This window comes from Microtus pennsylvanicus, chromosome 18 (genome assembly GCF_037038515.1).
Source record: "Microtus pennsylvanicus isolate mMicPen1 chromosome 18, mMicPen1.hap1, whole genome shotgun sequence".
Lineage (NCBI taxonomy): Eukaryota > Metazoa > Chordata > Mammalia > Rodentia > Cricetidae > Microtus > Microtus pennsylvanicus.
Window position 1 is genome coordinate 14,477,527 of NC_134596.1, and position 16,052 is coordinate 14,493,578.

The 16,052-nt window shown below is 47.5% G+C and overlaps 1 protein-coding gene across 2 annotated transcripts in view; it reads left to right on the forward strand.

The window, feature by feature from the left end:
• The first annotated feature begins 10,332 nt into the window (after window positions 1–10,332).
• Window positions 10,333–16,052, forward strand: part of Trpm1 (transient receptor potential cation channel subfamily M member 1) — a 99,617-nt gene continuing 93,897 nt past the window's right edge. For both annotated transcript variants that reach the window (XM_075953299.1, XM_075953300.1), the window contains exon 1: window positions 10,333–10,407. In XM_075953299.1, coding sequence (XP_075809414.1) covers window positions 10,333–10,407 — 75 coding nt within the window. The remainder of the gene's footprint in view (window positions 10,408–16,052) is intronic.

Genomic DNA, 16,052 nt, shown 5'->3' on the forward strand with positions numbered 1-16,052 from the left:
CTCTGATAACCAGTTGGCCCATGCTGCCACCCAGTAACTTGCAGCACACTGCCCACACACCCCATTTAAATGCTCAGCCCTCTGAAAGAGCCAGAGTTCATGCTGGCAGCACAGCCCAGAAAGCTGCCATTTCAAAAGTGCATGGCCTTTTTTCTGCTATTGCTAAAAATCGTTTGTGTTAGCCGTGTGGCTTGGTACCTTTAATCAAGAGGCATTCTCATCTTGCTTCCTCTGTGTCTGGGTGATGACCGCAGACTGCATCTTTCCTCTTCCCAGAATTCTCCAGTTCTCATCATCCCGCCTCCGCTTCCTGCCTGGCTACTGGCCAATCAGCGTTTTATTGCAATACAAGTGACAGGGTACAGACCCTTGTCCCACAGCATCCTACTTAGGATGTTTTCAGCTACAACAGGACCACTGGAGCACTGTACTCCATAGCTGTAGGCTAAAGGTTTCAAGTGAACGGAGTTATACCAGTATGAGTGTTAAGACTTTAACAACTGGACTTTTCGATTAATTAAAACATCATAATTAGGACAGATTAAGAAGACCAGCTGGCAATTCCCTTTCATATTGCTCAGCACTCCTGGATAACACGACTTGCTATCCATTGTGGTCTCAGGCTCATTCCTGCCTCCTCTTCTTTCCCCCTTCAGTATTACTTTGAGAAACTTTCCATATCTTATAGACGTCTACCAGTAGCCATTTTGATGAGAGCAAATACAGAGATCACAGAATTTCTCCTTGTGTTAGTACTGTCTTGGAAACCAACTTGGACACCGGAGAACCCCCCACACACTTGTGAGGCAAATGATCAAGACACTGCAATCATAAACACCTGCTAGGACCCAAGCATGACCTGCCTGGCACCCCAGGAATGCCATGCACCTGGTTAGTGTCTGCGGTCTTGTCCTGTCTATTTACCTGTCCTACTCCAACTCTGAGGAGTACAAATCATCAATTTAGACTGTCCTTTGGTCCTGCAACCTCCCCACAATGACCACCGACCCCGCCAAGCTTCTCATCACCCTGGCTTTACAAAGCCCAGATCACTGTGTTCATTGTGCATGGGGACAAGCTCCTCTGCCTGTGGTTCTGCTAGATACGGTTGCTCCTTCTCTCTCTTTTTAAAATTGATTTTTATTGATCTACATTTTTTTTCTCTGCTCCCTTCCCTGCTGCTCCCCTCCCACTTCAACCCTCCCCCAAGGTTCCCATGCTCCCAATTTACTCAGGAGATCTTGTCTTTTTCTACTTCCCATGTAGATTAGATCTATGTAAGTCTCTCTTAGTGTCCACATTGTTGTCTAAGTTCTCTGGGATTGTGGTTTGTAGGCTGGCTTTCTTTGCTTTATGTTTAAAAACCACCTATGTGTGAGTACATGTGATAATTATCTTTCTGTGTCTGGGTTACCTCACTCAAAATAATGTTTTCTAGCTCCATCCATTTTCCTGCAAAATTCAAGCTGTGGTCATTTTTTTCTCCTGTGTAGTACTTCATTGTGTAAACATACCACATTTTCCTCATCTATTCTTTGGTCGAAGGGCATTTAGCTTATTTTCAGGTTCTGGCTATGACAAACAATGCTGCTATGGACATAGTTGAACATATGTCCTTGTGGCACAACTGAGTATCCTTTGGATATATACCCCAAAGTGGTGTTATTGGGTCTTGAGGAAGGTTATTTTCTAATTTTCTGAGAAATTGCCACACTGACATCCAAAGGGATTGTACCAGCTTGCATTCCCACCAGCAATGCAGAAGTGTTCCCTTTTCCCCACAACCTCTCCAGCATAAGTTGTCATCAGTGTTTTTGATCTTGGCCATTCTTACAGGTGTAAGATGGAATCTCAGAGTTGTTTTGATTTTCATTTCTCTGATGACTAAGGATGTTGAACATTTCCTTAAGTGTCTTTCAGCCATTTTAGAATCCTCTGTTGAGAGTTTTCTGTTTAGGTCTGTACTCCATTTTTTTTTATTGAATTATTTGTTCTTTTGATGACCAATTTCTTGAGTCCTTTGTATATTTTGGAGATCAGACAGCTCATGTGTGAAGCTGACTAAGAGAGTTGGTTAGGTCTAGATCTTTGCACTTAAATTCTTGAAGTTCTAAAAGCAGAAGAAACAAAACTATCAGTCTCTTGAGCAGCCAACGTTGGTGGAGAATCCTGCCCCTCCCCGCCAGACCCCAGCCATGCCTTCCAGGAAGTTCTTCCCAGAGCCTTCCCTGGGTACAGCAGTGAACATTTGGCTGGACAGAGCCTTCTGCTGGGCATCAGCCTCTTCATCCATGCTGCAGCGTCAGTCTCAGGGGCCAGCACCAGGGCCAGCCTTTCTGTGGTCCTCTGTACTGGTCCTTTTGTAGTGAGGGTCTTAGCTCCAGGCAGAATGAAAATAACAAATACACCGAGCACTGTGCTGGCTGCTAGAGAGAACCTTCCTTTTCTTTCTCAAGAGCTAGCTAAACTCCCATTCAAGCAGGAGCACAGCCCCCTGCCTGCCTGCTGAAGACAGCCAGGCATCTTGGAGCCCTGCTTTCTTTGTCCTTAAGGGGCTCATCAGCAGCGCCCCAGAAGGAAGCTAAACAAAAGCTGGGCCTGTCAGAGTTGCCTTAATAGGCAGAGGCAGAACTTAAGCACATCTGGAAACATCTGCAGGCAAACTCCCAGGTGGGCAGGAAGGGTGCTGGGAAAGGGGATTATAGCCCCCACCTCTCTTCACAAAACAGCAAGCAAATGAAAGAAAAACATTTAATATGTGTAATTATATATAGATACAGATATAGATATATAAACTCTGGCTACCCCAAGGTAGCTAACATTAGCAATGGAGGTTCATTTTTGTCTACATCTCACAGTGTCTGCCCACGCATGTGCGCACACACATGTATGATGAAGAAGCTGTAACATGCAAGCATAATAAAAAATTTAAATGCCTTTTTAAAAATGCATTCATTTTTTTTTCTTTTGAACTTCTCCCTTGGACTCCTCACCTCCATCCAGCACTAATCTTTTAAAATCTATTATGGACTCTGGTTAAACATAGTAGATTGGAAATATGCATTAACCTCTGTTCCCTCTCAAAAACCTCACTAAAATGATAGCAAGTGGATAACAGAGGCATTAGCCCTAAAGAACAAAGAGATCAGCGGATTCCTAGGCAGTGACAGGGAAGCACACAGGGCTCAGGGCACACAGAGGACACAGCACAACAGATTTCTCTAAGAGACAACCTACATACGAGAGAGAGAGAGAGAGAGAGAGAGAGAGAGAGAGAGAGAGAGAGAGAGAGAGAGAGAGAGAGAGGAGAGGAGAGGAGAGAGAGAGGAGAGAGAGAGAGGAGAGAGAGAGAAAGAGAGAGATAAGAGAGATAAGAGAGAGAGAGAGAAAGAGAGAGAGAGAATGAGAATGAATTAGAATCTCCAAAGAGGAGAAGAAAATCATATCCAAAAGATTGTAAATGAGCCAGTCCCAGTTCCATATGCCTGGAATCTCAGCTCTCAGAAGCCTGTGGCACAGGACCCTAAGTCCGATGCCAACTTGAGCAACATAATGAGTTCCAGTCTAGCTTGGGTTGAATGATAAGACCCTGCCTCCCCCCCCGAAAAGTTGCGAATGGTGGCACTTCTCAATGTTCATTAATACTAAACTGGAAACTGACTTCCAGCTAATGTGTGATACCCAGCCAACTAGATGGAGTCAGATATGAAGGTTGGCTGGAGACTTTCCCATGTTCAGTGTCTTGAAAACGAACCCCCCGGACTTCCTTTACCAAAAGCCACCACCAGTGGTCAGAGAGATGACTCAGTGGTTCAGAGAACTTGCTGCTTTTCCACAGGACCCAGGTTCAGTTCCCAGGACCCACATGTCAGCCCACAATCATGTGTAACTCCAGTTCTGGGGGACCGATGCCCTCTTCTGACTTCTGTGGGCACCTGTACTCACGTACACACACCCACACAATCATATACACACATAATTAAAAAGATGTCTTATTTTTTTAAAAAAGTTATTATCAAATAATCAAGCATATCAAGAAATAAGAACTCATGGGATCCGATCAGGTGTCGGGAAACCCCATAAAGACGGTCAGACAAATCCTAGTACTACAGTTGTATAGCAAGCACTAGAACAACCAGACTGAGTCACCCTGCTTCAGGGAAGAAAATGGAGGGCACATGTCGCCAGCTTTACAATACTGAAAGCAACATGGTAGGGAAGATGTAGAGTTCGGTGATGTTAAAAATTAAAACGCTCAAAAATATAATTTAAAAAAAGAAAATGCAGCGAGAGTTAACTTCAAGTATGTAAAGACTGGAAGGGAATTATAGAAATAGTACATGAGTTACACATAAGTAATTTTTAAAAACAAAGTCATCAATACATTAAATTAACTCTACTTCAGAACTATGCTATCACCCTATAAAAGGTGCAGAAATCTGAGTAGAGAGGAGGTGAAGAGTAACGGTGTCCAACATCTGTATCTTTATCTTCCTTAACCCAAGTCAATGACCAAAATAAAAACATAAAACTGAAAGAGCATTGTGTAGAATACATAAATAAATAGCAAAGAAACAGACACACAAATCAGAGATGTTCGTTCCTGGGACAAGAACTGTTGGTGCATCTGTTTTCTCTCTCTATATGTATATGTTTATATACACTCATACACGTATCCACTGCTAAATCATAGCACTAGAATTAAGGCAGACGTATTGCATATCATCTGTACTGTTTTTAGGCATCACACAGCCACTCGGAAGATGACTGATAGGTGATAGATGTAAGTATACACACATTTATCAAAGAATATTGTATTATATAACTTTGCACTTTGTCCTACATATGTCACAAAATTCTTCAAACTCAAGTGATGTTGAATCAACTTTTAAAAACATATATTTCTGTTAATTCTTTGAGAATTTCGTGCAGTGTATTTTAATCCTATTCACCCACATTTCCCCCTTCGCTCCCCCCAGATTCACTATTCACCATTTTCCAACTTTGTCCTTTCGTTTTACTCTTTTAATGACCCATCAAATCCAGTTCCTGCTACCCATACGCTACTCATGCAGGTGGGGGCCAGTTAATGTAGCATGGTTGTCCCTCTCCCGGAAGCCATGAGTTATCAGTAACTCCAGTTAGGGGATGGGGCTGTGAGCTCTATGTGAGTTAAGTGGTCCTGTCACGTACAGAAGACAGTTTTGTTCCTGTTCTCCAACCTTCAACTTCTTGTTCTTATAATTTTTGACGCCCACTTCTGCAATGTTCCCTGAGCCGTGGATGTGGGTGATATGGATGCTCCATTTGTAGCGGAGTCCTTCACTGACACTCTCTGCACTCTGATGAGTTCTGAGTTTCTACCTTAATATCCACCTACTTCATGGCCATAGCATTATGCTCATTTAGCAAAATAATAGTAGTATACACATCGCTGGGCCTGTGAGCTCCCCAGTCCTGGATTTGCATGCCCAGACGTACAGTACTAAGCATGTATTTCCTCCTGAGCTGCAAGCTTTAATTATAGTCAGATTGGTTACCCCCAAAACATTTCTGCCACGGTTGTATCGGGGCATTTCATGCTACTTCAGTCATTATTGGGATTTCATAAAGGGTGGGTAGACTGTTGTTACCTTTCTCTCACAGCAGCTGACATGGTTCTTCTGGTGCTCTGACAAGCTAGCCAGCAGAAAGGCGGCCTCCTGGTCAGTATCAACCTGATTTCTTCACGTGCTAGGATGAAAGTGTGCATGTGTCTTCAATGATAGGTCTTACCGTCAAGTTTTAGTAGCTAACCCAGAAAAATGGCCTGTACTGGTTTGGGAGTCTCTGGGATACATCTGTCCAACAACTCAACAGGCCATTCATTGTGACCAAATGAGCTTCCTCCTAGAGAGGAATGGTTGGCTCAACATACATAAATCAATAAATGTAGCGCACTATATAAATAAATTTAAGGAAAGAATGTAACACGAATGGGGGCCTGCTTGTTGTTGGGGTTTTTGTCCTGCCCAATACCCCACAACTGTTTAGCCCCAAAGAAAATCACACATAGGTCTCCATAAATTATAAGCTGATTGGCCCATTAGTCTCTCTCACTGGCTAACTCTCACATCTTAATTAACCCATTTTTCTGATCTATGTTAGCTATGTGGCTCAGTACCTTTTTTCAGTGAGGCAGATCTCATCTTGCTGCTTCGGTGATCTGGGCAGGAGTGGGAGGAATCAGCTTCCTCCTTCCCAGAATTCTCCTGTTCTCATTATATCATTTCTACTTCCTGTCTGGTTTTCCCATCTATATTTCCTGCCTGGCCAATCAGCGTTTATTTATAACATGATTGACAGAATACAGACAATTCTCCCACACCAACAGAAGCCACACAAATATCTTGATTGATACTGTAGAGCATCAGAAAAAAGTTCATTATGCTTTAATGATAAAAGTCCTGGGGTTGTTAAGAGGTATGCTGCTTCTGTTCCTAACATCTGTCCCATAGGTCACTGTATCTGGGTTTGCACTGGTACCATTTTGTCTTTGTTACTATAGTTCTGTATTATACCTTGAAGTCAGGAGTGATGATGCTTCCAGCAGCATTTTATTGTTTGAGATGTTTTTGTCTCTCTAGGTCCTTTTATGCATCCATATAAAAATCTTTCCTGTGAGGGAATTATGTTGGGATTTTGATGGAGATTGCATTGTTTCCATAAATTACTTTTCCCATGAGAGAATCGTGCTGGAATTTTGATGGAGATTGCGTTGAACCCACAGACTGCCTTCAGTGGTATGGCCGTTTTCACAACATTGGCTCCTCATCTTCTGGTGTCTTTTTCAGCTTCTATCTGCGGTGCTATACAGTTTTCGTTGTGCAGGTCTTTTGCTTTGAGTTTCTTATGGATAGGATCGCTTCCCTGGTTGCTCTCTCAGTCTGTCTTTGGTATATGGGCAGGCTATTGATTTTGCAATCTGCCACTTTGCTGAAAGTATTTCTCAGCTCTAGGAGTTTCCTGGTGATGTCTTTGGGGGTCTCCGCTGAATAGAATCATGTCATCTGCAAGCACGGCTACATTGAGTCCTTCCTTTCCCGTTTGTAACCCTTTTGTTTCCTTCTCTTATCTTGCTGATCTAACTAGGAATAAAGTGGAAACACTTGACTTGTTTCTGATCTTGGTAGGGATGCTTGAGTTTCTCTACACTTGACAAGCTCCAGGATTTCCCATTTTCTATGGACGCGGAGTGTTTTTATTTGTTCCTCTCTTAGTACGGACTGGCGACTGTATGTTGTCAAACACGGAGATTTTTTTGCTCTTGTTCTCCGTTTTGGCCTTGCCGGGGTGGGCCATATGGCTTCTGTAGCACCACGATGATCACAGAGTGCCTTTGTTAATCTGTTAATGTGCTCCATTGTACCTAATGGATTTCTTGCACTGAGAACCGCTTTGCATTCTGGATGAGCCCGCCCATCCTGTGGTGCCAGTGTTTTAGAATTCGCTGAGGCCCAGTTTTGTGCCTATATTTGTTAGGAGTTTTACTTCTGTTAGAGCTTCACAGCAAATTGGCCAAAGGTGCCCTCTCCTGGTCAGGTTTTTATGCTACGATTGTGCCAACTCCATCCACCAACTAAGTCGGGAAGGTTCCCATATTTTTCCTCACTCTAAAAAATTAAAGAAATGGTAGAATTAAGACTCGAGCCCAACAGACCCAGGGAAGGCCCCCAGGAGCTCCAGAGCAAGGGATGGTGGAAGGGGGGGTGGAGAGGGAAAGAGGGAAGGAGAGGGAGATGGAGGGAAGGAGGGAGGGAGGAAGGGAGGGAGGGAGGGAGGGAGGGAGGGAGGGAGGGAGGGAGGGAGAAGGGGTTTTTGGTTTCATATTTTGTTGTTTCATTTTGAAACAGACAGGGTCCCTCTGTTGTCTGAAAAGGACTTCAACTCCTGAACTCAAAGCACGCCCCCTGCCTCGGCATCCACTGTGTCGGGACTGCAAGCCTGCACTACTGAACCCCACTAGTCTGCCCCTGTTGGAAGGACCTCATCCTTCCCTGGCTCTGGCCCGGCACCTTGCACTGTCTTGTCATGTATCTTCTTAGACCAGGCACCCTACCCTTCTTCACGTCCTCTTGGCTTTATGTCTCTCCCTGAAGAAGTCACCACTCTGTCCCCGAGGCTGTCATTCCACTGACTTGACTCCCATGGTGGCTTCTGGCTAGTCCAGTCCAGGGACTACCATGGACCATTTAGACTGAAACCAGAATGAACAAAAACCTCCATCCTCAGGCTTGGGACACAGTAAGGCTCTCCCACTCTCCCCTCCAGCATGCCTTCCAGCTACCTGCTCTTCCAACTAGAGAATGTGTCAGGAATACCCTCAAGTCAAGGCGTGATCCTATACTCTCTGCCCAAATCTCTGAAGACCTTCTGAGACTATCTAAACGTAAGCACCCCCGCAAGCCTCCATCATGCTGCGGGTATTTTTGGTTTGGTTTTGTTTTTTAAATTTTTTTAATGATTTATTTATCTTCATTTTATGTGCATTGGTGTGAAGGTGTCAGATCCCCTGGAACTGGATTTCCAGACAGTTGTGAGCTGCCATGTGGGTGCTGGGAATTGAACCCGGGTCCTCTGGAAGAGCAGTCAGTACTCTTAACCGCTGAGCCATTTCTCCAGCTCCCATCATGCTGCGTTTTATTGCTTAAGGGTGGCGTGCCCGGCTTACCCTGGTGCTGGTTAGTTTTATGTCAAGTCAACATAAACTAGAGTCATCTGAAAGGAGGCTGTAAGGCATTTTCTTATGTACTGGTTGATTTGGAGGGCCCAGTGCATTGTGGGTGATGCCCTCCTCCCCCTCCTTCACTCCTTCTTCCTCCTCTTCGTCTTCCTCTTCTTCTTGCCTTTGCTCGTGGGCCTCCTTGTCTATGCTCACTGTGCCGCGTTTCTCTCCTCTGCACATTAGCTGACATGTACATCCAATGAAGCCATCTCAAGAGGGTTCCCCAAAAGGATGACACATGGGTGGGCTAGAACAGACCTGGGGGAGCACTGTTTGATCTGCGGTGTGCCCCACCCATTCCTTATCCACACAACAACACGTCACATCTGTGTCCTGTCCTAGCCTGTCTTTGAGAGGGAAAGGCCACATCCCTGATTATGATGGCCCACGTAGAACAAGTGGCATGGACTTGAGATTGGACACAGGACACACACACACGCACAAGGGACACTGCTTTGTCACCCAGTTAATTGGAGAAGTGCACCTTGGTGGTTTCTAGGAGGGAGTTTCCACCTACCCTCTCTGGGCCCAGACACTCACCCTACAGCTACCTGGACTCCCTGGGAACCTTGTCACAGTCTGTGCTAGTCAAATCTTTGTCAATTTGACACAAGTATTATTTGGGAAGAGGAACCTCAATTGAGAAAATGCTTCCATCAGATTTCCTGTAAGCGAGTGTGTAGGGCACTTTCTTGATTAATGATTGATGTTGGCAAGCCCAGTCCACAGGAGGGTGTGTGGTGCGCATTTGGGTAGGTGGTCCAGGGGTGTATAAGAAAGCAGAATGAGGGCTGGAGAGATGGCTCAGTGGTTAAGAGCATTGCCTGCTCTTCTAAAGGTCATGAGTTTAATTCCAGCAACCACATGGTGGCTCACAACCATCTGTAATGAGGTTTGGTGCCCTCTTCTGGCCTGCAGACACACACAGACAGAATATTGTATACATAATAAATAAATATTTTTTAAAAAAAGAAAGCAGAATGAGCAAGCCATGAATAAACAAGCCAGTAAGCTGCACTCCTCCGTGGCTTCTGCTTCAGTCTCTGCCTCCAGGTTTCTACCTTGAGTACCTGCTCTGACTTCCCTGAGTGATGGAGTGTGACCTAAGAGTTAGAAGCTGACATAAATCCTTTCCTCCCCAACTTGCTTTTAATCATGTGTTTTCCCTGCAATGAAAACCTTAACTAAGTTATAGTCCAGCAAGGGGCCTTGGACACCAGTGCTGGAGGATCCCCAAATCTTCACCATGTGCCCCCCACCCCAGTTCAGCCACCACTTTCTCAAAGTAGATTTCACATCCAATTCCCATTTGCTAAATCTCTCTCCTAAAAACCATGCAGGGGCGCAGGGAGGAGGGACGGTGGATTAAAGCTGATTACAGATGTTACAGAAGCCATCTAGACTCTGGGCACCAGGTGGGAGTCCAGCAGGAGGATGGGAAGCAGCCCAGCTCCTCCCGAGTCCCCCACGTGCCTAGCCTGGTTATAAAGAGCCGTGTGTCTCTTGTCTCAGCCCATCGGGGATTCCCATGTGAGGCTGGGCCTCGCAGGGAATGCAGAGGGGCACCCATGGGGTCCCTCAGGAAAATGAGCAGCTCCTTCAAGCGTGGCTCACTCAAGAGCTCCACTTCGGGGTCCCAGAAGGTGAGTCAAGTTGGCTTGATGCCCAAGGGCTGATGGGCAGCGGGGTAGAGGGACGTGGGTCTCTGTTCTGTGTGAGTGTTGCTCCAGTGAACTCTTGCCTTCCAGGTGTGTGTGTGTTGAGTGTATATGTGTTACATGTGTATGTTGTGTGTGTGTGTGTGTGTGTGTGTGTGTAGGGTGTGTATATTGTATGCATATACTGTCTTCCACATCAACCTCCCTTCTTAGGAGGTGGACCCCACATTTCCTGTCTCTGTCCCACGCCCTTTGTCTCCATTCTCTCACTCAGAATGCTGCACAGCTACCTTTGGGCAGTGTCCCCATGACATCCTTTGTCTACACCACAGAGCACCACTAAGGGCTCCTGTGTGGCCCCCTTGCCCCCTGCTTTGTTCTGTTTGAAGGTTCATAAAATTACCGAGGAGACTTGGGGATAATTGATGCCCGCTGTGTGAGCCTTACCCTCAGGGAATGGAGCACACCAGAGGAAGTTGTGTAGTGGTGCTTCTAGCTGGGGGAAGGGTGTCCTGAGTGTCCTGAGCTGGGCCTGGGCTCTGTGACCTCAGAGCAGGCTGTATGGAAGTCCCCTATTGTGTCTGTTAGGCTCATTCGTCTGTTGTCCAAGGTGACTACACACTAGCCCAGGAGTGAGTGTCCCTAGGCACCTTGGACTTCAAGAAAGGGTCCTTTGGATCCAGGTTACCGTGACCGGTGCAACTGGGCACTGGAAACCTGTCTGAGAGTGACTAGAGATGAAGAAAACCAGACACAAGTAACTGTAAAGCTGGGATCCTGTGGGCCATGGCCTCAGAAGGAGGCACACCAGCAGCTTGGGTACTCGGTGTGTTTGGTCAGCTAATCTGTGTTTATTATATACAGTATGGACAAGGAGGCTGCTCAGCTGATCGCGGTAGATGGTCTCTGCAGAGGAACAGCCTTTTGAGGGTGTGTCCATGAAGTCATCTGGGACTAGGAAGCTCTGTATGGTTTACGCTACTGTTAGCCATTCATCAACATCCTTACTTGGACCAGGGAAAGGTCTGGCTATTCCCATGAATATACTCTTCCCACACTTGGTGGCCTGAATAGGTCATCTTACATTCAACAGACCTCAGATAGAGCCCAAGCCAGAAGGCAGAGGCTCCTGAACACTTGTTGAATGCACGGGTGGTAGGGGTGGTGCTGATCCTGTTCCTTCTAAGACACTTCTCCTCCAGAAGGAGAGGGACAGGAAGGAGAGGGTATGAGCAGAAGAGCGCTTTCCCCAAGTAGCTTGTTCTGAACACTGGCGTGCCAGCCAGTGCTGTGGTCAGTGTTGGGAATAGAAGCCAGGGCAGCAATGTGAGCCAGGTGAATGCCCTGTGGACCATCAATCATCACTCAGGAGCTGGCCAGGTTGTGGTCTCCCTGCATGTCAACAGCTGGGTATGCATCCAGCCAGGAGCCTGAAAACACACACAGAAAATAGGAAACTATTCTTTTAAATAGTTAAGGCGTTTTCCCAGTTTGAAGAATAGAGAAGATCCACCCCCAAGGGCTCTTGGTGGGCGGGTGGGGGGTGGTACATCTCTCCGTCCTCCCAGGCCTGTGAGAGTCACCATTCTTCCTCCGGAGCCAGCACGCCCACAGTGTCTTGTAAATTAGCATTCGCAGATCTACTACCACACTTGGCAGGAACACGACATTCACCCGCCCGCCACTAGCTACGCACTAGCTACGCCACTGCACCCACATAGTGCTGCAGGGCCTCCTTCCCAGAACACAGCTGCTCGTGCTAACTGATAAGAGCCGCTGGAAGGAAGCAGGCTGTGCTGTTCTGGGATCCCATGTTTCTGACCGCCCTCTGCCTGGTGTGGAGTCTGGGCGTGGGGGAACTCAGCTCAGGGAAGAAGCACTTGGAGTTTGGTCAACATTGAAAACTAGCACCTTTCTCTTTCCACTCCCTCCCCCTCATTTCCCTCTTCCTTTCCCCCTCCTGCACACCCTCTCCTGCCATCTCTTTCCTCCCCCCAGTCCGACTCCCCCCAGGACTAAGCACCCAATTTTACTTCACATTTAAGAAGAGGATGCCCCTCCCCTTTCCAAGGTGATCTCATCCCAAGACAACTGAAGGTGACCTCTTGCCTGCGCTGGCAGTGTGGTTCAGTAGCAGAGCCCGTGAGCTGCCTGTGGGAGGGAGACCCTGGGTCCCATGGCCTGTACTTCCCACCACCTCCAAACCTGAACTCCCCAGACCCTCCCTGCCTGCACCTGACCTAGTTAACGGCTCAGCACTCCGTTTGCCCCAGGCTTTTTTATGACGCTCCTCAGGCCGTGGATGAGAGCACAGAAGGGAAAATGAAGACCAAGAATGGTTCTTAGGATCTTTTTTTTTTCTTTTTTCCCCAACGATGTAGGAGTCTTACTCTGTAGTCCAGGCTGGTCTTGAACTCAAAGCAACCCTCCTGCCTGAGGTATCCCCCTGTTCAGCATGTCACAGAAACCCCATCCCAGCCTAAGTCCAGTGCATCCTGGGAACACGACTTCAGCTCCAAGCCATGGAGTGTGCACACTGGGAGAGCCCCACAGTGCGCATTGGGGCATTGAAGGCTCTGCTAAGTCTTGAGGAATGAAACCTGCACTTCAGCAGAGTTCCTGAAAGAAGCCCTTGCCTTTGTGAGGGTCACATGACCCTTGGTGGAGCCCAGGCTAGGAAGCATTCCATTAGGGTGCAGGGAATGGGTGAGCCCAGGCTAGGAAGCATCCTGTTAGGATACAGGGAATGGGTGAGCCCAGGCTAGGAAGCATTCCATTAGGGTGCAGGGAATGGGTGAGCCCAGGCTAGGAAGCATTCCATTAGGGTGCAGGGAATGGGTGAGCCCAGGCTAGGAAGCATCCTGTTAGGGTGCAGGGAACAGGAGAGTTGGCTCTGGAGGACGAGCTGAGGTGAGCTCCAGTAGCACACAGCACAGAACAGGCTGCCCCTCCCACTAGCCAGCACTGCCTGGAACAGTGGTTCAGTCTTCCGGACACTATAACCCTTATTTCATACAGTTCCTCATGTTGTGGTGACCCCAGCCCTAAAATTATTTCATTTCTACTTCATGAGTGTAATTTTGCTACTGTTATGAATCATACTGGAAATATCTGGGGTCGCAACCCCAAGACAGAGAAACACTGGCCTAGAGGATGCACCAAGCAGAGGACATCAAAGCGTTCCTGAAAGACAAACGGAAGAAAAAGATGTTGCCATCCAAACTTACTATGAAACTGTCAACATTCCCCAAAAGGAAATTTTTGGGGAATTTCAGAACCAACATCTGTCGACCGTGAGGCAGAGGCGGGTTGTCGAAGCACAGGACCCAGCTCAGCTGCAGAGTATCTGTGAGTCTCTGCTCAGAGGCCCTGAGATTCAGGAGGCAGCAAGCCCAGCGTGTGGAGGCAGAGAACACAAGGCACCCTTCTCTGAGCTGTCGTGCCATTTCCTCAGGGCAGAGCCAGGCATGACACTTTAGAGATCAGGATGATCCCGGTGGCTCTCAGGGACCTCTAAAATCCCCCTTTTTCTCCTACCCCACGTTAAAGCCAGCAGATGTCCCTCGCTGCTCCCCCGCTTGGCCATAGATGCGCTTGCAACTGCACCCCACACTTCTGCAACCCTGTCTTTCAGAGTCGGTCGCAGCCTGGCAGGGGCCCTCCCCCCAGGCTTCTGGTTCCACCCTGTCTTCTCTCATTCTTTGCCTCTGGGATTTGGGAATAGGCAGAGCAGTTCCAAGGCCAGCTTCTAGCCGGGCCTTCCCAGCATCTGTGGGGTCTGGCACCTGCTCACATCCCCAAGGGGTACTTCCCAGGCAGAGCTGAGACGGGGCTTTGGTGAATCTAGGTTGCAATGACATTCCATGGATAGAGCTTTCATGTCAAGGCTCTGGCCACCCTTGCCTGCAGGACTCCAGCTAAGGATTTTGCTGTGTGATTACAGAAAAGTTATTCAACTTCTCCGGGCTTAATTTCCTCATCGATAAGGTGGACTTTCCTGCGTCCATCACTGAAGATGTCTTCAGTTCCCACCTGCCTTATGTCACTAGGCTACCCTTGTTAGGAGTATCGATTTAATGTTTGCAGTACCAACTGAAAAGCAAAACCCCAAACGAGCACAAAAAACATTCGTAGGGAGGGAGCTCTTTGTGGCTTTGTTCTTTGTTGCTTTTCTCTGCAAATCTATTGTGGTGTTTGGACAAAGGCTGCTCTTTGATAAATGCGCACGCCTCCTTTCTCCCACAAACACACGTCAGCCACAGCCGCCTTTTTTGGAGGTGGGAGTCTAGAATGTCCAGTCAGAAAACAGCAGCAGACCCTCCAGGGGTGGACTTCCCAGGGAGTCGGCTGTGCTAAGAAAGTGCTGTGAAGTGGGACCAGAGAGGGGCCCGTATACATCAGGGTAGGGTGTACACTGTGCAAAAGCCGCAAGGCTGAGGAAGGGAGCTGAGCCATGCTGACTGACCTCCACAGGAAGAGCACCTGGCTCGCGGGAACAGCCGGTCCACAGGCTAGAGAGTTGGAGGGGACTTGGGACACAGGGGATCGAGATGAATAGGAGGGATGTGTGAAGGGAAAAGGTGCCCCAGTACCTGCTGATTCTCTGGGCCACGATGCAGGCTTCATCTGCAGTTGACTTTGCCCTTTGATAGAACCTTGGCCCAAGAGTAAAGAAAGTTCTCAGGGAAAGAGCAACTTGGGATTTAACTTTTGAGCAAGTTTTGAGATAGCATGGTGGTCCTCTTCAGAAGCAGCTAGACTTGAGCCATGAGTGGTTCAGGCGGACACTGGGCACACAGCTGGAGGAAATGCCCCCATGAGCACCGAAGGCTGAAAGCAGCCTACAGTGTGTATTTCAGGCCAAAGACAAAAGATCCTGTGTGCAGAAGCACAGCAGACGCTGTTGTTAGAGGCAGTGGGATCACAGGCCACCTATGCCTCCTGCTGCCTTGGGGACACCGGGGAGCTCGGGTGGCTCTTCCCACTTCACCACCCATCCAAAGGAAGCAGAGCCCCTTCCTCTCCAAGGAAGGAGTGGCCACACCCTTCCCATCTCTCTGATACTGTATGCACAAGGAATTCATTGGCAGTGCCTGGTGGTCTTGGCTAAGACAAAACGAAACACACCTTAGTTCTTCAACTTCATTACTGTCCCACATCATTCATATTCTCTCTGGTTTGCATTTCTGTGATTTTATTCACCTATGCCCTTGGTTCTTAAGAGCAGCAGGTTCTTAAGTGCTTTCAAGGCTTATTTTTTTTATTCTCTCTCTCTTTCTGTGTGACACATGTGTATTACATTTTCCCTACATGTACGAGTGTAGTAGCTAGCGCGTGTGGAAGTCGGAGGACAGCCCCAGGTGTCGCTCCGCACCTCCCACACAGTGTGTGACAGACAGGCTATCTGGCCCCCTAGCTTGCAAGAATTCCCCTGTCTCCACCTCCCGTCTCACTGTAGGAATGCTGGGACTACACACATGCACTATCACAACCAGCTTTATAAATGTGGGTTCTGGGATTTGAACTCAGGTCCTCATGTTTGCACCGAACCATCTCTCCAGTCTTATTTTTTAATCTTAAACTGGCAAATAAAAATTGTGTATCTCTATTATGCATATCACGATACTTTG